This window comes from Furipterus horrens, unplaced genomic scaffold (assembly GCF_987537825.1).
Source record: "Furipterus horrens unplaced genomic scaffold, mFurHor1.1.pri manual_scaffold_12, whole genome shotgun sequence".
Classification (NCBI taxonomy): Eukaryota; Metazoa; Chordata; class Mammalia; order Chiroptera; family Furipteridae; genus Furipterus; species Furipterus horrens.
The window spans coordinates 1,792,223-1,812,615 of NW_028327182.1; the positions used below are offsets into that span (position 1 = coordinate 1,792,223).

The 20,393-nt window shown below is 54.5% G+C and overlaps 1 protein-coding gene across 2 annotated transcripts in view; it reads right to left on the minus strand.

Moving 5' to 3' along the window:
- NBEA (neurobeachin) overlaps positions 1-20,393 on the minus strand; it is a 377,725-nt gene that overhangs the window by 62,330 nt on the left and 295,002 nt on the right. For both annotated transcript variants that reach the window (XM_090258648.1, XM_090258647.1), the window contains exons 41-42: positions 4,253-4,370; positions 3,833-3,935 (exon numbers count right to left, since the gene is read on the minus strand). In XM_090258648.1, coding sequence (XP_090114774.1) covers positions 3,833-3,935; positions 4,253-4,370 — 221 coding nt within the window. The remainder of the gene's footprint in view (positions 1-3,832; positions 3,936-4,252; positions 4,371-20,393) is intronic.

Below are 20,393 nucleotides of genomic sequence, written 5' to 3' on the forward strand. Positions count from 1 at the left end.
GGGAACGGAACTGCGCATCACTCACGGCCACGGCCTTTGCATTTAGCGGGGCTTGGCAGAAGGGGGTCTCAGGAAGTACGCGCTTAATGAGGTGACTTATTGGTCATCGACCTTCACAGAAAAATGGCTGATGAGAGACACAGTCCTACAAAAGTAAAATAATTCAGTCATACGAAGAAAATGGGAGCCCCTGAGTTAATAAGACTGTTTGAGATGCCTGACAGGAGCTTCGAGGTTCGGATGAGAACGCTTGGTACACAATTAGGCGATGCTTTTAGGTGGGGGTGACACAGAGACAGAACTCCCCTCTGGAATGAAACGTGCTAGTGCTTTTTATTACAGCCCCAACAAATGACGGCCATTTAAAACAACTGAGCCCATGACTACAGTCGGGTGTATCCTTAGCAGGTGAAGAATCTAATTAAATCCAGAACGGACGGAGGGTCCCGACTGTCTGAACAGACACTAGATTAATGAAGCGATGGGGGTGGGCGTGGGGCGCGGAACACACGCCAGTGTTTCCCACCATCAAGCAGGAGGGCAGGTGTGGCTCTTAGGACCGATGTGGCCGCCTGGACCGAGGGCTCAGAAGAGAAACCGAGAGAGTGGGCTGTGACCTGGGGCAAAAAGCTTCCTAAGTCAGAAACTTCCTCCGTGCGATGCCGAAGGAGAATCCGCTTGTTTCTGAAACGCAGCTGTTTTAAGAATGAAGGGCCGAGCGCGCCCCTGTGCTATGGGGGCACAGCGAGGAGGCAGCCCCCTCTGACCCAGAAGGCGGTCTCATCAGACCCCAAAGCCGCCGGTTCCTTCACGTCAGACTCCCCGCCTCCAGCGACTGTGAGAAGTGCGGCGTGTTGTTTACAGCCGACACCCCCAGTGAGAAGAATTAAGGGAACTACTACTGAACCCTTAACCACTAAGGACAGTCCCTGGCCCATGAGACGTGCTCAGTAAATGAGAGCTATGGAGTTTAATGAATACAGAGGGCATTCAGCCCCGGACGGCGTGGCTCAGTGGACTGAGCGCCTGCCTGCGAACCAATGGTCTCTGGCTTCATTCCCAGGCAGGGGACAGGCCTGGGCTGCTGCTCGGGACCCCAGGTGGGGGCAAGTGAGAGGCCACCACACATGGATGCTTCTCTCCCTCCCTTCCTCCCACCCGCCCACCCCCACTCTCTAAAAATAAATAAATAAAGACGGCCTTCATCAGGCTATGCTAGCTTAATGGAAGCATTCCCATCGTCCTAACTCTTCATAAGCAACAATCTGATCTCTCACGTGATTTCTCGGTGGGCTTGCCTCAATGGCTTGTGAAGTCAATTATTCCTGCAGGACACTGGCTGTTACGTTTTATAACTTTTTGTTTGCTTATAGATCAGTCTCTTCATGGGCTCAGCTTAGCGTCGGTTTCCTAGAGTTTGGTAAACACTGCTTAAGCTGACAAGACTCAGTGCCCACAAAGGAAACCAAGAATGAATCCCCTGGAGGTTCTGCGCAGCGGGAAGGCTTTTTGTAGGAGCCAGCCTCATCCTTCCCTGTGACAATCTGCTAAACATAACACGACCTTACATGTCACACATAAGGCTGTGGAGGTACATGCATGCATCTGTTTAGCCGCCCACCTACCTGGCTCCCTGCCTGCCTATCTGTGCCTGTGTGTGCATGCGTGCACATGTGTGAATAGTGGACACGTGCTCACAGTCTGACAAAGTGTCCTCACTTTCCGGTCCCAGGACGTCTGTAAACGTCTCTCTGCAGAGATTCTGCAGGTGAGAGTGCTGGCCCTCTTACCCAGCGTGGTTCCTACGAAGGACCTGCTCTGTCACCGACACCCCGCGGGCAGATCACAGGCCTCCTCGGAGATGCAGTGTTCCCCCACCCCCAGCGGCCGCACAAAACGAACTTCTGAGGGCGTTACTAGGAATGAGTTGAGCGTTTGGTCGGGAAACCAAAGACAATGAAAGAAAACGTTCAGACAGGATGGCGGGGTGAAGTAACCACGAAACCAGGACTACTGAACACCTACTTTGTGCCTAGTTTTTCTATCAAGAACAATGATTTTCCGAACATCACCGAGACTGAATGTGGTTAAAGGGGGGATAACACTCGCCATGCGCCTACGGAAGGCAGTCAAGCAGCTTCCGATCGTTTTCAATGCACTCGGGTCCGGACGAGTCAAAGCTACTGCAGGAGTGACACCCGCGTCCTTGAGACACCCCCACGGGCGAGCTCTGAAGAATCCGGTCAGTGAGGAAGTCGCCAGGGGCCGATTGTTTTTAAAAAGGAAGAAGTTAGAACTGCTCGAGAGTTCTGAGTGTCAATTCCTGGAAAAACCCTTGAGCTGACGAGTAAACAAGCAGCCGTCCGCTCCGGGAAAGGACGTAACAGCGAGGACGACGAGTCAGCTCAGGTTCAGGAAGAACAAGTCTTGCAAAACTAACTGCATTTTCTTGATAGATTAAATGCATTTTTCCCTTTGACCTGCGTTTTATAAAGGTATTTCATTATCTACCGGTGGCTTAATTTAATCCTGTCAGCCCCGAGCAAACATCCCGAGCAAGAGCGAGCATGTCGGGAAGCTGCTCTCCCGCTGCGCGCGGGGGCATCGACGCACCGCGATGCAGGGGAGGCCACCTGAGCAGCACTTACAAAGCACCTCTCCAATTAGGCTCTGCGCGCGGTCCTGTAGATTCAAAGATAAATAAGACACAATCCCTGTCTTCGCGATGTCTGTAGCCTACTTAAGGGAAGACAGATAAGGATTAGTTTTCTTCTCTGTCCGCGCCGCGCTCCGCAGTGATTCCCGGGGATGGAACTCGTCTGCCCAAAGCTGGTCTCTCTCTTCTGCGCCCAGAGGCACCCTGTTTTTCTCAGGGAGGAGGGAGCAAGGAGCTCAGAGGGGCATTTTTTCCCCAAGTTCTAGGAGATGATCGGGCTCAGCCAGTAAACACGCTCCCCTCTGACAGTGAGCGGTGGGGAGACGACCCCATTCTGGCTAAAGGGACCTGAGCTTCAGTTTGCTGGAGGCTTTGGAGAGTCTATTCTCTCCTAAAACACAAAGGCTCCGGGAGGAAGCCCGGCGCCTCCCCCGACCTCCCTGAGTCATCTGCAGGCGGGCTGTCGGGGCGTGGTGGCCATTTTGCAAACATGAAGCCGACCGAAGGGCCCGAACAATTACCGCCCCCACCTGCCCCTGAGCCGGTGCTGGCGACGCCAGATCTTTCACATCAAAACCAAAACCAAAAGGCAAAGCGCCCCATCTTTTAGGCCACATTTGTCAGGCATCCAGTCACTCGGGAGCCAACAGCTGACGAACTGATGTGCGTGATGCACTAAACTTACTATTTGTACTTAGATGAGTATCTCCAATAAAACAAGATTTCAAAAGGGTGCTTCAAAGATACCAAGATGAAGCATCTAGGGAATGGTTACAAGCACACCATAATTAATGACTGTTAATCAACTCTGGGAGTTCTGGTACTTTAATGAAGGAGCATTTAAAAGAACAATTTATTTGCTATTACATTACAGTCACAAACATCACGAGGCTTTTGGTACATTTCTTGTAAGATCGCAAGGAAATGGCCTTGATTAGGTACCAGCTATGACAGCCAATCAGTGCTGTTGCTCCCTCATGTGTGTGTGTGTCACATAAAGTTAGGCCCTATGTTCTGTCCTTCTTAAACTGCTTTCCCTACAAATGACCTGCAGAGAAAGACAATTCCTTGGTTTGCAGAGTAATTATAACAGTATAGCCCTATTTATATTTCTGCCTTATTGAAAGTGAAGTATGTTAAAGAAGCCATGGGTGGGGGGTCACGTGACCTACTTACCTGGCCTGCGGCAGACCGTAGCTCGTTCCGACCCCGACGCGGGGCAAGCTGTAGACAACCTTTTTGACCGTTGCTTGATCGGGGAAGTTAAACATAACGGACGCTGTGGAAAGAAGTAAAAACATGGTTTAGGAAAACGCAGGAGAGCTAGTCACCCGTTTCCGGAGTCATTTTCAAGGGCTTATCGCCACGGACTGGCAAAGGCCACGCATCTTCATGGAAACCGCCGTTCTGCACGACTCTCTCCACAAGTGAGTGGGGAGTGACGTGCTCAAACACATTAATGCTTTCTGATTTCCGCTTCAGGGGGGGGGCGTAACAAAGAGGGACGCGTCAGGAGATATCAAGACAGAGCGACACTGTGTTAACGAACAGCATTCGCACACAAGCACATCTTTTGGGGTGCCGAGGGGGACCTACTTCGGTTCGCCATGAAGACTTCCAAAGCCGTGTTCTGCAGGAGGTAGCGTCTGGAGAACACGGCCCGTATCTCGCTGAACATCCACTTCCCGTGAAGCCCCTCTGTGTAGGCGAGGACCTAAACAAGGGTCAAAGGGGGGCGCTGGTCAGTAAAGCGTGCCTGCGACGCAGCTGGACAGCCCCACAGGCAGCGCGACGGGCCACGTGCCTGACTCACAACGCACGCACCACGATACCGTCAGTCACTTGGCTCTACGCCTTTGCAAAGCTCCTACCTTCCTTATGTTCTCAGCTGGCTCATGAGCCCGAGTGACAAGACAAAAGGTATCATAACGTTCTGGTCTCACGTGTGGTGCTTTCCCGATACCACGTGTCCTCCTCCTTCCTCGTGGGACAGCAGTCCCGTAAGCCCCGGGTGACAGGTCATGACTGGTGCGAGCCAGGGGTCAGGGAGCATTTTTGGTGAAAGCCCGCGGAGTAAATATTTGAGGCTTGAAGCTGGAGCAGGAAGTGGCCGTGGGCAATGTGTGAATGAGTGGCCACAGCCAGGTGCCATTAAAACACTGACAAGGGGGGACAGCCTGAGCTGGCCCAGGGCCCACGTGTGGCTGACCTATGGTCTCAGCCAATCGTGTCAAATTGCTCCTTGCTGCTCCAAATTCCCTGGCATCCGGGGTACGGACCACTGACCCAGCGCTGGCTAATGAGAACAAAACCCAGGTCGGCTGGGGATGAGTCAGGAGAGTGGATACAGCGAGTCACGTAGGGCTGGCACCCGCCGGTCCCCTCCCCGCTGGGAATAAGAGGCGAGGACAGAGACTGGAGCAGCGGCGCATAAACCGGGGGAGGGGGGCCACGGAGCGGCGGGGTCAGCCTAGTGCTGAAGACCTGGGTGAGGGGCTTCTTGTCGCCCGACACAGATAAATAAACCCGTGTTACAGCCACGAGAGTCAACTCCGCGGCAGACACACTCCTCCCTGATACATCGTGTAACGGGACCAATACAGAAGCGCGTTTGCTGCTCATGCTGGTTTGCTCCGTATGTTCCTCTGGTTATATTTGCCCTGGTGAAGATGGGAACTAGTCACTGAGTTTCACATGCGCGAGACTCCTGAAGCTTTTTAAATTCTTGCCCAAAGGTACATTTATTAATTTCAGAGAGAGAGAGAGAGAGAGACAAAGATACATCGATCCGCTGCCTCCCTGATGTGCCCCGACTTGGGACTGAACCTGCGACCTTCTGGTGCAGGGAAGACGCTCTGGCCAATGGAGCCGCCTGGCCAGGGCGATCCTTTTACTTTTTGAAAATTCCATTTTTAACTCCTTACTTCCGTTTTGTGTTTCTTTAGACAATGGAAGGTTTTCGGAGGCAGGCTGACACCTCCTTAAATCCTGAAACGTTCTGGAGCCTCTCAGACTCCTGTTGAGATCTTGGCTCTGCTGTCTGGGAGCTCTCGGCCTTGGAGAAATCAGTCGGCTCCGTCTGGGGTCTGTCATCTGAAGTGACAGGAACGCCGGTTCCCGGTTAGATTCAGCGGAGACCGTGAACGTGACGCGCACGGCCTCTGCTATCACGTTATTTCCGTTCGTACATTTGTATGTTGCTGTCGTGGAGAAGGTGACAGCTCTCCTTCCGTCTCTCCACGCGGAACGTTTGTACATTTCACAGAAGGGCAGGACCGACCCGCCCCAGGCCGCACTGACACTCTCAGCCGGCGGCGACGGTTTCCAGACCTGAATTTCACAGGCCCGTAAAACGCTGCAGAGTGGAAAGAGTACTAAAATACAGGGTTAACTTTTTGGTCAAGTAAGAGAAGTTTTAAGACGAAAGAGCCATGATAACAAAAACTACCTTTCACTATGACTGTTTTTTCACTAAAACAATAAACACATTGAAACTGTTTGAAAACCCAGACAGCAAAACGAGCACAATTTCAGAAGGAAGGAGCTACTTCCCCGCGAACGCTGTGCCGGCGCCCGGTGCTGCACTAGCGTGCCGGGCGGCCGAGGACACGCACACGCTGGTTTTCCTTATTTTTCCCTTTGGCGACCGTGACGCGCTGAACAGTTGATCCGTTATGGCTGCTCATCCAGCCCATTCCCAGTCGGTTTCACTCGCGGGCTCACAGGCAGAGACGTCTGTGATCTCGGGTGCTCCCTGTCCTTCCAGCGCGGACAGTGACCACTGCACGCCTCCCCAGCCGCCAACCCCCTCCTAACTGCCCCCCCCCCCCGGGCAGCCTGCCCAGGAGAACTGGCCTGAGCCCCGCTTTCCTCTGTCTCTTTGTGGGGCAGGGACAGTGGGGGCCCTGCGGGAGGAGGGCTTTCCCGGCTCGGGTGCTCGCAGGGCTGGCTCGTGCGCCACCTGGGCCTCCCCAGGCCCCGGCGGGAACCCTCCCAGGAACGGCTACACAGCTCCCCAGAGGCGGAGGCTTCTGGAAAGTTCCAGGGGACAGAGACCCGTCACCCCGCCCCCCGCCAGGCCCCGGGGTGACTTCTGCAGCAGCAGTGAGCTGCAGCCACGGCCTCCCGCCGCGGGCTCCGGGTCGCTCTGGGGGCCGTGGCCGCGCCTCCCACACGCTGTCCGGGCGCAGGTGCGCGGAGCCCCCCGCGGGCCCTGCTAACCGCGCCGCGTCCCTGCGCGCCCCCCGCGCACGCCGCCGGGCGCTTCTCTCTGCGGGCTGGGTCCGGACGGAGGCGCGGCCCCATCCGTTCTCTTCCCGCCGCTTTCCCTTTTCTCCACGTCTGTGGCGTTTATTGGGGGGCCCTGGTTAATAAAATTAACCGTTTCAGGCGCACACTCTCTGACACACCATCTGCGTACTGTGGTGTGTGTCTGCCACCCCAGGCTGGGCCTCCGTCCGCCACTGTTCGCCGCCCCCCCCTCCCACTTTCTCCTTTGCGGACCCCTTCCGCCTCTCCCCCAGCGCCCAGCCCCTCCGCCGTGACAGCGTCAGTCTGTCCTCCGTCTCCGTGAGTCTGTTTCTGTGACTTTGTGCATTAGATTCCACATGTGAGTGAGATCATGTGGAATTTGTTTCTCTCTGATCGGCTTATGTCACTGGGCGTAATGCTCTCCGGGCCCATCCGCGCTGTCACCAATGGTAAGATTTCCTTTTGTTTTTAATGGACGGACAGTATCCCATCGTGCAGACGCACCGCAGCTTTTTTATCCACCCGTCTACTGAGGGGCGCGTGGGCTGTTCCCAGAGCTTGGCTATTCACGATTATAAATCATGCTGCTATGAACACAGGGGCACACAGGCTCCTTCAAATCAGTGTCTTGGGATTCTCAGGGTACATTCCCAGGGGTGGAATTGCTGGGCCGTACGACAGCTCCACTTCTAATGTTTCAAGGTGACTGCATGCTGTTCTCCACCGGGGCAGCACCGGTCTGCATTCCCACCCACGAATTTCATTTCTGGTAAGTAATTTAAAACCTTTTTTAAGTGAAATGAACAGACAGGCTGAGAAGTCAACTGTAACAAATGCCGAACTATTGAGATAAAACCCTAGCATTCAAGGAAGTCTGGTGGCTGCGTGGGGCCCTAGGACCGCACCCAGCCTCCCTCGCTCCGGGGCACCGGGTAGCCACACACTCAGAGCGAGCGTGTGTGTGTGCGTGTGTGTGTGTGTGTGTGTGTGTGTGTGTGTAGGGGCATGGGCCAGAGTTCCCGGCACTCGCGGGGAGGCAGGCAGGATACGACTTCAGGCAAGTGATGAGGAGTTTTATCAGTGTCTACATAGTTCAGAAATGTAAAGGAATGCCATTTATAGTTGATTACTGAGTTTAAGGCACATTTCTATAAAAAGCTGGGCATCCAGCCCGGGCCTGAAATATGACCTGGTACGATGATGTTGCCTGTATTTTATTTTACCTTTACTAGTTACATAATGCTATGCAAGTTTCAGGACCTTTTCTAATAACTCTTTGAGTTTGTTTTTCATTAGAGCCCAGGATATGTTTCTAAACTATGGGAGCACTTTCATGTAGACTTGAGGGCTTGTGGTTTTTGTTTTAAGTCTGCCTTCCCGTTCCATCTGGGTTCTGCCTGCCTGCTTCTCGACATTATTTAATATACTATGAAATCTCATCAACAAATGCTAATTACCCGTTCCGTTTCATTTTCGAAGAGCTGAATAAATGAACTTTTATGACATCACATCGGTCATAGGCGAGAATATTAAAGCATCTTGATTCCAGATTCGTCGTTCTTAAGTGACCACTGAGCCGTTCTGAAGTAACTGCTCAGCAGCGAGCGGAGGGCAGGGAGAAAGCGTTCCGGCCGCCGCCCACCCCGAGGCCCGCCCGGCACTGAGTGCCGGGGCACGTGGGGAGCCGCAGCCGAAGCACGCAGCCGAGACCCCGAGCAGAGCCCCGGGCTGATGCGTGTGGCTACCACCTACTCCGTGCTGCTGCTGCTGGAGGAGAACGGGGTGCTGGGACCCACGGGCGTCAGCGCACCAGCTGTCGGGGGCCGACCCCCGTGCTCCCCGCGGGGCAGCTCATGTTGCGCAACGTAAAAAGGACTTGTGCAGGGTCAGCTTGCGGACCTGAAACCACCTGACACGCACGTTAAAACACATGGTACACATACCTTTTTCTGTGAATTTTGCTCCGTTACATTTTCGGTTAAGAATTGGTGGACATACTAGATTCAAATGCCCTGTTTAATGCTCATGAGATGAAATCGAACAGACCACTGCGCTTTGCCTCTTCAATCACAGGGCGTTTAGTACAAGGGACAGTGACAAGACCCATTACTTCTATAATCCTGTGTAAATTACCCGTGATTTTGGAGATAACAGATGTATTTAGGATGGACTAGCTTGAAGGCAGTTTCAGGCTTCCATTCCTACAGGACGGTCCACGCTCTCTCCCGTCTGCCGGCGGAATGGAGGCAATCCTCAGGCCTGGGGGACCCACCTTGGCGTCCCCACGACTAGGTTGTCCCGAGAATCTGTGCTTACGTACCACGCGCGAGACGCCTTCCAGTGTCCTGTCTGTGGGGCCTGAAGTTTAATCTTAAAACAGTTCTTACTGCGTCAGATAGAGAGGACTGAGCTGCTGAATTTCCCGGGGTGTTTCTGTCTCCACTCTCATTTTTCGGTACCAGAGGATAATTAACACCTCTTGAGACGTGTGAGGGAGTGAAACGGAAGCGGGCCAGCCGAGGACCGTCGGGGGCCCTTCATCCGCATCTGCAATGGGGGTGGGTGCTAAAGAGAGACCGCCCGGCCTCCGTAGCCATGACAACGGCATGTGCAGTGCTGGGCAGCCCCCCGAAGTCTCGTCTGTACCGCTGTGACGCCACCAAACCACTTCTGCTGCTTCTGTGTATGTCCGTGGACTGCAAGCCTGCCTGTTGATGACAGAGGCCACTCTGGAAACTGGCCTTTCTGTTTCAGCTGGGCCGGTGCTCGGGCCCAGGCCCAGGCCCTTGGCGTCGCGGTCACCCGTTCATGAGACAAGAACGGAGTCGGCGCCTACGGGGCCCCAGACACGGTGCCAGCGATGGGGCCGCGTTGCTGAGCAAGACAAAGAGGGTCCCTTCGCGGGGCTCACACCTCCTGGCCCTGTCTTTGCGCGGGACTGATGTAACAATGACGTCCCCCTGGATTGCTGAAATAATTCGGCAAGGGGCTGTATTTCAGGGGGATCTGCACTCTGAGCACCAGAGGTCACCTTCCCAGAGGCAGGGGCTGCCAGAGCGTCCCTGCAGGGAGGGTGACCGGGGACGCTGGCCTTACACTCAGCCCTCCACGGACGACGCTGATGCCACTGACGTCAGCGCAGTGAGCAAGAGCAGGAGACCCGACCGACGCCCACTTTAGGAAGAGCGCTCCCAGGAGGCAGCCGCGGCTCCGGAGGCGGGGAGAAGGGCGCCCTGCGGAACACCCGCATCGTGCCCGCGGACGGGCGGGGACTCTACGACAGTCTCTGTTGGAAGAAGCAGGGACGCACAGTAAACGTGGCTGAGAGACGGACGGACCACATGGGGTGTCTCTGCTTTGTTTCATGCTGAGGGGAAGACACGGAAGATATCACGGCCACTGCGGGGCTGCCGGCTCCGGGGCCGGGATGGCCGGTCTGGGCTCAGGGCCGCTGGCATCCACGCGTCTCCTCCGAGAGGTCAGGGCACAGGAGCCATGGGAGCCACTCGGCCGCTATCACACACAGGAACGCGAGCGCGGGCGAGAAAGCTGTGCTGAGCGCAGGGAACCGGTCAGCGGGGCTGCTTGAAACGAGCGATAACCAGCGAACAAAGTACAGCGAACGGAGAGAATATCTAGCTTGGGAGGAACGCTTTGCTCCCCATGAGTAGTGTAAGTGCACTGAACGGTCTCATTCTCCCCATGCTGACACAGAGCATCTTCCCGGGTGCTTGGCGTGACGCCCGGCACCCAGGGAGCGTGCGCCGCTCCACGGGAACCATATGTGCCTCACGTATCCTAGCGACACCCACATGGCAAAGTAGTAATAAAGGATTAAAGGGTGGCTTATGGTGTCGTATGCTAGACAGCAAACACAGGACGGAGTGCAAAACAGTTAGCTAATTACAGTGGAAATAACGGCATGCAGTTTTTTTTTTTTTAATGCCACCGATGAGATTCTTCCTGGGTAGGTGGGTCCATTTTAAGAAAGACTCTGATCCTCATGCCTAATGTCACGGAAGTCTGGGAGGGTATTCCCCAGCGGAATAACACTTAAGCTGGGTGGGGAGGAGGTGAAGGAGGCACACCTACGCACATGTAATTCCCGTGGTGCACAGTGTAAGTCCACACAGTATCTAACACACCAACATACGTGCACGGGACAGGCTGGACATCATCACACAGGAAAATTTTGCTTTTAAGAAACGTCAAACGAATAAATCACAGAAAACAATACAAACGGCCCTTCCTTGATTGGAAACAGGGTCACGCTTGCTCGTAGGAGAATAAAAGCTGCCTGGAGAGACGGTTTCTCGCAGTAAGACCGGCAAGAATCTAAGTGTAATCCCACGGGGCCCGCTGGCAGGAGAACAGGCACCACAGTGTCGCTCGGGGTGTGAATCCATGTGGCTCACATGGGGGAGGCTTTGGTGTCCTCTCTGAATTTCCAACACAAGCACCCTCGGACCCAACACGCGCCTCTGTAGGGATCTATCCTGTGCGTGGACGCCCAGGACAGCAGGATGCCTTACGAGCCAGGTCATTCCCGGCGACGTTGCTTATAACAACAGAGGGACGGAAGGTGATGCCCACGAGGGGGAGGGTGTTCGTAGCTCAATGAAGTGTGGAGTCAGGTACATTACTTGGGACGCCTTTCCAAAAGGAAAGTAATACAACGTTACAAATCAAAGTTACCTGTAGAAGCGAATACTGATTTCAGATGCGAGGGAAGAATCACAGCACACGCCGGAGCCTTAGGACAGACCCAGGTTTCCGTCCGAGGGCTCTGAGGCCGGGCGCGCACACGGAGGCCTCCGGGCAAGCTGGGGCCCCGTCCGCCCCTCCTGGGGCCCGCGGGGGGAGGGCCCCCAGGCTAGCACTTCGTTAGATTTACAGGAAAGCTGCGAGGACACCAACCCAGTCCTAATGATTGTCCACATTTCACTTAACTTCTCCACATGCGTTTTACATGTTTTAAATGTGTCAGTACAGATCAGAAGTGTCAGGAATGTCATAAACAGGCAGTGACTGTGTTCAGTTAACCAGTCCTGCCGCAAAGCTTTCTGACATCACAAGCATTATATTTAGTGCTCATCTAATTATTTTAATTGACATTGTGCTCAAGTCATTTTTATTATTAATTAAATACCTAATGTACGTTCAACACTTGGTACTTCAACATATTTAGAAGGTCTTTGAATCTACATGAGAAAAGACCCATTTTCCTTCCCAATAAAATAGAAAAAAGAGGGGTAATGCTTCCACTATTAAGGACCGTGTGCAGCTTCATCTGAAAGGTATACTTTTCCCATGTGATGAGGAAAAGAGACTTTAATGCATTTTGAAATAAAAACCCCGGCCTCTAACAAAGGCCCGAGCATCACAGCGGAAGTGAGCAGTAACTCAGCGCTCAGTAAACATCACACTTACTGCAGCTTTTTAGCCCTGAATAGGGCCTTACAAAGCGATGCTGGAAAGAAAGTCAGCGACCCGATAGCTGGCCACGTAAGGCCAACGCCCACTCTGCATCCGTCTCCTTTTGTGCAGCGCCAAAGCCAAGTTCACGGACGGGGGGAGCTGGCCGGCAGGGCCCCGCACCAGCGCGGCAAGCCCTGCCGAACGGGCACAGAGACGCTTATAAAAAGATGAAAGCGCTCTGCTGTTACATGTGGCAAACCGGACCAGCCGCGAGCGGGGAAGAGGCGCGCGATGCTCCTGGGGGCAGGCTCGGCCTGATGCTAATGCCGCTTACGACGCTGACAGACGGGCCCAGAGCAGCCCGGCCCGGCCGCTTTAATTTCTCCCTGGACTAGCTGCCGCCCCTCCTTCGGCGGGCACATCAAAGTCTCTGGAGCTCAATTAAAATTGGATTATATTGAAATGCTCCATCTAGGGGACTGTGTGCTCACTGACACTCTTCTTTCAGTAATACTCTGGGTGACAGTTGCCCATCCCAATTTAAACAGTTGCCATAGAGACGGGGAACTCAGGCAGCAGCGACCACGGGCACAAAGGGAAGGTGGAGGCCGAGAGCTCCGCGAGCGAGGGCCCCGCTTCGTCCAGCGCCCTGTTTATTACGCCCATGACAAAGGGCAGGAGACACACTCTGGCTGTGTCTTGCCCGAGAACAGAGAGGCAGCTGACAGCGGCACTAAGATTGCGTCACCACCCGCGGTCAGATGCTTTCTGTCTGGGCGTGGCCCACTCAGGAAAAACAGGAGCCAACATTTCTCCCAGCGGAGGCCGGCTGTCGCAGGGCAGGGAGACCAGGGTCCGCAGGTCTGCGAAGTAAAGATGTCAGCGTCGACTTGCAATGGCGGGTACAACCCAGAGAGACGACTAGCTTGGCTAAAGATTGTTCTTCCTTTCCAACACCAACCGTTTGAGAAGTGTTAAGTTTGGTGTTGAAAATGGGAAGCCGGGACCCCACGCGTGAGCCCGTTTAAACTGCACATCACCTTCTGGCAAATCCAGGCAGCCCTAAAAGGGGCCCTGCCCTCGACTTCTGGAGTTTGCTTCTGGTTTTAATGAGCAGGTATTCTATAATCTTCTATAATTTCTCTGCCCGGCACCAGAGCTTATCAACGCAGGCAAGGCAGCCCGGCAGCCCCCTAAAAGCCCAAGAAGGACGGCACGGGGACCGCTGACGGGGGGGGGGTTGGAGAGCCATAGCCCGTGGGGGCGGACAGCCAGCGGTGAGGCTGTGCGCTCCGGGGGCAGCGCGCTCCGGCCACTGCAGAAACCCCTGCGCTTCCCCGTGATGGCCTTTCCAAGTCCCAAGGTCGTCGCCGCACCGCTGTGCAGACCAGCACGGGAATAAACGAACGGGCACCGTTTGGCAGAGCACTGCACTGCTTTTGTCTTTTAAGAACTCAGGACGCGTAGGGGTTACTCTCTTGGGAGGACGATGTGAAGAGTCTGAAGGGGCGACAGGCAGGGGGTGCAAAGCTGCAGGCCAGAGTGGGGGGGACGAAACCGTGTCAGAAAGTCTCCACACTGCACAGGCTGAGATCTGTTCGAGCAAGGACCCGGTTTAAACCAACCAGATGCGCCCCGCAGCCCGGGCCGGGACGAAGCACAGACTCGCTCTCTGCTTATTTATGTGTTTACGTATTTACTTATTTCCCTCCAGCCCAGCTGTGGGAAGCAGCGTCTAATGAACCCGTCTGGGGCGGCTGCCCCGTCTTGTCAGGCATGTCAGGAAATGACAAGCGCTGGGGACAGGCCGCCGCCAGTCACCGCCAGGCCTGGCAGCTGGAGGCCCGCGCCCAATCTAATCAGCGCGGCAGAAATAACTCGCCGAGTGCAGCCTGACAGGGTGCGGGGGAGGGAAAGAAAACCAGGGCCGGAGAGCGGGCTTTCTGTTTCAATCACTTACTGTTTTTACCCAGTAATTAAAGGGAATCTACTACCACGCGCGGTCCACGTGACTCCCGTGAACGCCAACAAAACCCGAACATCATCATCAGGGAGAAACAGGTATAACGTGGATGCAGGGCGGGGCAGCGCGGCTGCGTGGAGTCTACACCCTCGGCTCCGCCACGAGGGGACGCATGGCGTGCTCTCGTCCCAGGCCACTGACATCACGGTCCCGCCTGTCTGTCTCCTCATGAAGGTCCCAGGGGACAGCAGCGCTGCTTCTGTTTCCCATGTTCGCAGAACCAACGTGTATGGAGACAGCACTAGAATAAGACGGGTGTTCTCACACGCTAGGACCTGCTTTCTGCCCTTCGTGACACTGAAGGAAAGGCCCCTGTGAATACAGACGACCCACTGAGGACACCACAGCCTGGGCCATGTTTATACTATTTAACCTGACGAAAGGGACCAGACAGCGAAGAGCGGAAATAAAAATCACACTTCTATGGACGAGCTCACGGGGATCAGATGGTGGTTACAGCGTCACGTGACCATGTTCGCTTTGCAGGGGACCAGTCCAAGTAGAGTCGCGTGTGACGTCGGTTGAGTCAGGGCTTGGTTCCCTGCCTGCCTGTGCAGAAATACGGCTCTGGGGTGAAATATCCCTCCACTCGGGGTCCCCACTCACTGTCCGCCGGGTGACGCAGCCCCCGGCCCCGAGACCCCAGGGCCAGGCCTGTGCTCCCTGCCTGAGCGCGGGCAGGGGAGCGCCCAGAGCAGGCTTAGAACGCCTATCATTCTGACCACAAAAACCGGATCCCGCTCACACCTGAGGTCACGAATCACAAGGTCCAATACAAATTGTAGCAATATTATGTTAGCTATTAATATATTTGAAAGGTACTATGGAAAACGTCACCAGTGAAAATATAAACTTGGCATGTAGTAACCGCCACTTACTGGCCTGGCCAATTTGGTCAACTTATGTCCCCCCTTTGAGACAGTTCCTCATTTTTAAATGCCGACAATGACGCCTGCCTCGAAGGGGTGCTGGGAGGTCAGATAGTGGGGACAGGACCCTGACCAGCGCAAGGCCTGGGACACGGCGTGTGATGAACAGTCACGCCACTATTTCCCGGAAGAGGACCCCACGAGGACACGACGACTCTGTGCAGTCACATGCCCTCTGCAGGGAACACGGCCGGCTATCGCATCGACTGTGCGGAGAGCAGCCTGTCACGCGGACATCACAGCGAACTGAACGAGGTGACCAAGACCGGAACCCGCCCAAGGGACAGCTCCCCCTTGCTCCCTGAAAAAGACCCATGAGATCCGGGGCGACGCAAGAGGGCAGGCCTTAGGTTTTCTCTCCTGAGGGAACCGAGGTGACGTAGACATGCATTTACAATTTTATGTTTTCTCACACAAAATACATGCTTCTCTGACACGCAATGATGTGACGCAAGTGCTCATGGATAATTTCATTGTGAGTTCACCCAGCACTGCCCTGCGGCTGCACTAATTCCCGTCCGTCACCCAGGAGTAAGGGGCGCTATGGCCTACTGACCTCAATTTTCACTTAAAGAAACAAATCTCCTTTTTGCAAACTAAGACAATTTTTCTCCTGTCAACCTTGTTTTAAAATATTAACCTTATTCCCATTGCAGTAAATATTCATATTTGTCATCCAGATTTGCTTACAATTGCAACTTTAATCAAGTTATGAAATTGCCCCGTTCTCAGTTTATCTATCCCAAAGAAAAGATGAAAAATAGTGTTGTCAACGAACCATCTTTATTACTGTGTGAACAGAAATTCCACAGTGTTTTGCAGGCATTAGCCAATCAGATCCCGGTCCGGGGAACCTGAAAGTGAAATTTTCATTGGTGCATTTAAAAGAATGTCTTTCTTTTGTTTGTCTGGCATCGACTAACATCTAGAAAGAGAACAAAGACAAAGCAAATCAAGTCTGATTATAGGTTTTCATGACGATGACTAGATATAGTGTCTCTGAAAAGCTCTGTAATTGGTCAGCCCTTCTGTGAAAAGCCATCCTAATGGACGCACCCATTCTGGGAGTAAAACAGTCGGAGGGATAAAACCCATGAAAGCTGAGCAGGAAGTCTACACTGAACATGATCCGATTACGACGATGCCTTCGTAAAGTACGGTGGACTTTCTAGGGAGAGAGGGAAGAGACTGGAACTACGGAGGACCACCACTGGTATCTGTAGTGCTTTATGTCATAAAAATAATTAGAAGCAGATGCGGCAGAATTTTATGGGTTAAAGTTAAGCATTGGGTATATGGCGTTGGTTACATTACTCTGCAGAGAAGGAAAACTCTGACTCCAAAAAACCTCTGCTGCCTTGCGGCATACCTCTTCAGGGGAAAGGCTAAGGGAGTAAACCCCGACAGAAAATCCGGAGCCGGAGTCCCTAAGGCGGTTTGACGTTGTAGTCAACACCGGCAACTCCTGCGGCGCACCTGAAGCCAAGCTGTATTGACTCCGTCTTTCCCTTGGACCCTTCAGCTGCGAAGAGAGGGGGGGTCTGCTGCATGGGCAACAGCAGACCCTCCATATCACCCTGCCCAGGCTCTGTAGCTTCATCGAGGCTCTGTGGCTTCAGCTTCACTGGAGAGTGCAGATAGACTCTTAAGAAGCTACACCATCGTCTCTCGAGACGGATGGCTGCCGACGACATTACTCTGACCTTTTTCGATTGGTGTGACTATAATATAAAATATTAACAAAACAAAGTAGAAAATATATGCTGTTATAGCGATCTCCATCCAAACAGGTTTATCAGAAATTTTCAAATATTCGACCTCGGTTACTTGTCACAGGATCACGGTGTGATGGGGCAGGGATAGACCTTTCACTCCCGTTTCGCCAGCAAGGAAGAAAAGACTCGGTGGTGCCCACTTATTTCCGTGAAGGTCCCCAAACCTGGATGCCAGCAGCGCCAAGATGGAGCCTAAGGCCCTGCCTCAGAGTCCCGCACAGCAGCGAGTTCTCAACTTTATTTCATCTAGAAAGTAACAGCCACTGATAACCTCCCTGTCATTTACTGTGTCTCTGTCAATACTCGGCGGTTCGATACACAGTGAAGGCGCCGAAGCAGACACACCCCCACACGCTGCGTCCTCCCTGTTCCTTCCAACTGGTGGAGCGCTCCCCCCCTCTGTTTGACCCACTGTTGACTGGCTCATATTTCAGAAACCTGCTGTCACCCCCAAACTGTACTGAGTCTGCCAAGGGAAGGAAGCACCGAATAGTTGAGAGACAGACTTTGGAGCGTGGCCTTTTCTCTGGGAAGTCCCCCTTGCTCCCGGGGGTGCTCCCCAGGAATCATGTTCATGTTCAGGTGTGTGCACCCCCGACCACACTGATTTCGACGGGGATGAACACCTGTTGCAGGCGTTAGCCAATCAGCCCCTGGGACGGGGAACCTGAGAGCAGGATTTTCCCTGGTGCTGGGCAGCACTCAATTGCAGGCAGCTGTCAGAGCTGCTCCTGGGTGCTGAGCAGGGAGGGACAGGGACGGCGAGACCCTGTGATCAGGAGAGGAAGAAACCCAGGCTTCCTGATCCTAAAACTGGGCTTTCCAGTCCTAAGTGCCAGGCTCTTACCAAGTCCCAGCTGGACTCTTTTTATTGGAGTCTAGGAACTACTCCCGATTGCTTAAAACAAATCATCTTTCAGATTAAATGAGCAGTGTTCTATTTCTTGCAACCAAGTGATTCCTCAAGTTCACGCTGTGATAATAATGCCACGAGGATTAGAGCTTGTAGGTGGCATTTTGCTGCTTAAATCCTGACATCATGTTCTGCTTTCTCCTGTAGGGTTTTTTTGACTAAGAAAATAGACAACAGGGAATAATAACCGGATTGCAAAGTACGAGCTTGGAGAACTCAGTAGATGATATTATCCTCTCCATTCTGACAAGAGTTGGGCTGAAGATGGTGTGGGTTTGAAACCAAAGCAAGACGTCCACCCCCCAGCTTTCGTGAAGAGAAATCTCGGGGTGTCCCTGGTGGGGGGATCCGGCTGGACCTGCACAGGGACCTAATTCGGCGTGATGAGCCGACAGGACACCCTGGGGGAAAGCAGGCTGGCCAGCGTGCCCTGGGCACGAGTTCTGTCCTGATGTGTTTCCCTCACAAGAGCACTGGCGCATGTTTGCGGCCCAGCGACCCCTCCGGGCTCTGGGAGACCAGAGCAGAGATTCCCTTCCCCTGGGAGTGGCAGCAGAAGTGGGGGCAGGAGGCTCTTCTCTGTGGACAGAGGAGAGAGGGGAGGAAATGAAAGACTCCTCCACAGAAGCCTCCGCATCGGGGAAGATCTGTCAGGTTCGTGCCGTGTCATAAGGAAACCATGACTTTCAGGAGCCACCTCCTACTCCGAAGCCACAGAGCATTTAGAAGTCAAGGGAGCGGAGTGCGAAGCCAGAAGGCTGTTCTTTTCCCAGCGGGGTTAGAAGGAGAGAAACTCGGGGGGGCGATATCGTACTAAAATACGAGAAACTGGAGATGGGGAGTCAGTTCCCAGAGCTGTCAGGAATAAAAGAGGCCAGCGGCCATCGGGTCGGTGTCCCCGAGCATCTCACGGACAGGCCATCCCAGACTCGTCCGCACGGTGCCCTGGCGTGCTCACCGAGGTCCTACCTGGGTCGCCAGGGACGCCACTCTGCCCCCCTCTCTCCAGGCCCTTATTCGCGCAGACAGGCCCCGTCCTCGGTGCTGCTGGAGCGGGGGAGAAGGAGCGCCCCAGTCTCACTGGTCCTGGGTGGGACAAGCAGGCCTGACGCATTTTATTGCTGGGGCGCTGTTACGCATGTGACTGTATCAATGTCAGGACAATGTCAGTGTCCATGTCAGGCATGAACAGAAGGTCACCGGGCAGAAAGGCCCAGGTGCCTAGCAACGGGCTAACCTGAGAAAACAAGGATCTGGCCCTCAGGGTGGCCTTTCCTTACCTAGAATATCGCGGGTGCTGTGGTGCAGACCGCTGACTTCCATATGCTGGTCGTTTGGTCTGGACCCTCACGTGACCTTTCCTCCCTGGCATGTTGACTTCAGACCCCCTTAGAGAAGGAACGAGGGGCTGGAGAACAGCCTCATGACCCCCATACAGGCCCTGGCCTGGCCTCTCCCTAAGCACTGGGCCCCAGGACAGTGAGGTTCTGACCCGCATCAGCTGATCCTAGGACAGAGCCCTGGGTCTGCTGACCCCACAGACAGGGTTTGGGTCACACCAGAGGTAACGTCCAGGTCTGAGCTGTGCATCAGCTCCAGGCCCAGTGAAGGGGCAAAACCAGACGAGCGGCCCCGTGGCTGACGTCAGGGCCAGATGCAGTGACTAACGGCCTCCTGCCCGGGTCCCAGCCAATCCGAGGAGACCGCAGCCCTGAAGGGGCGCACCCGGGAAGCTGATGAATGTGCTACTGAGGTCGTCCTGAGACCTCCCTTAAAATCCAGACCTTCGGAAAACTCCCTTAGGACGAAGGAAGCCAGCGCGGACTCCCTCGGGAACAGCAGTCCCCAACCTTCTCGGCGCAAGGAACCCGTTGCGTGGGAGACAATTTTTCCGTGGATGGGGGTGAGGGAGGAGCAGGAGGTGGGGCTCAGGGCCAATGCCACTGAAGCTGCCCCCCACCCCCCTGCTCACCTCCCGCTCTGCGGCCCGATTCCCAACAGGCCATGGCCCGGGGGCTGGGGACCGCGGCTCTAGATCATGCCCATGCCTTTCCTGCAGGCGAGGATCTCTGCTCCCTTCCTCCGCAGCTCTGAGGACCCCCGGGGGACTTGCACCCAGGGGAGCAGCGGGCAGTGGCAGCTCCTCCCAGGCTCACTGCCCGATCCTGCCTCTGAAGCCCCCGTTCCTCTGATTTCCCAGGGAGCTGAGGGCGGCCCCACTGTGGCTTACTCCTGGTGACTTTTACTTCTCGGTGGGTCCCCGCTACCCCGTGGGGCTCACTTCTTCGCCACAATGTTTCGAGGGAGCCAGAGCAGCCGGCCTGGGCTCCCGGGCCGCTTCTCCTACCCTGAGCCCCTCCTTAGTCTCACCGCCCCCCGCGGTCACAAACGTCCCCCCAAGGTCACGTGCACTCGTGTTGTGAAAGCT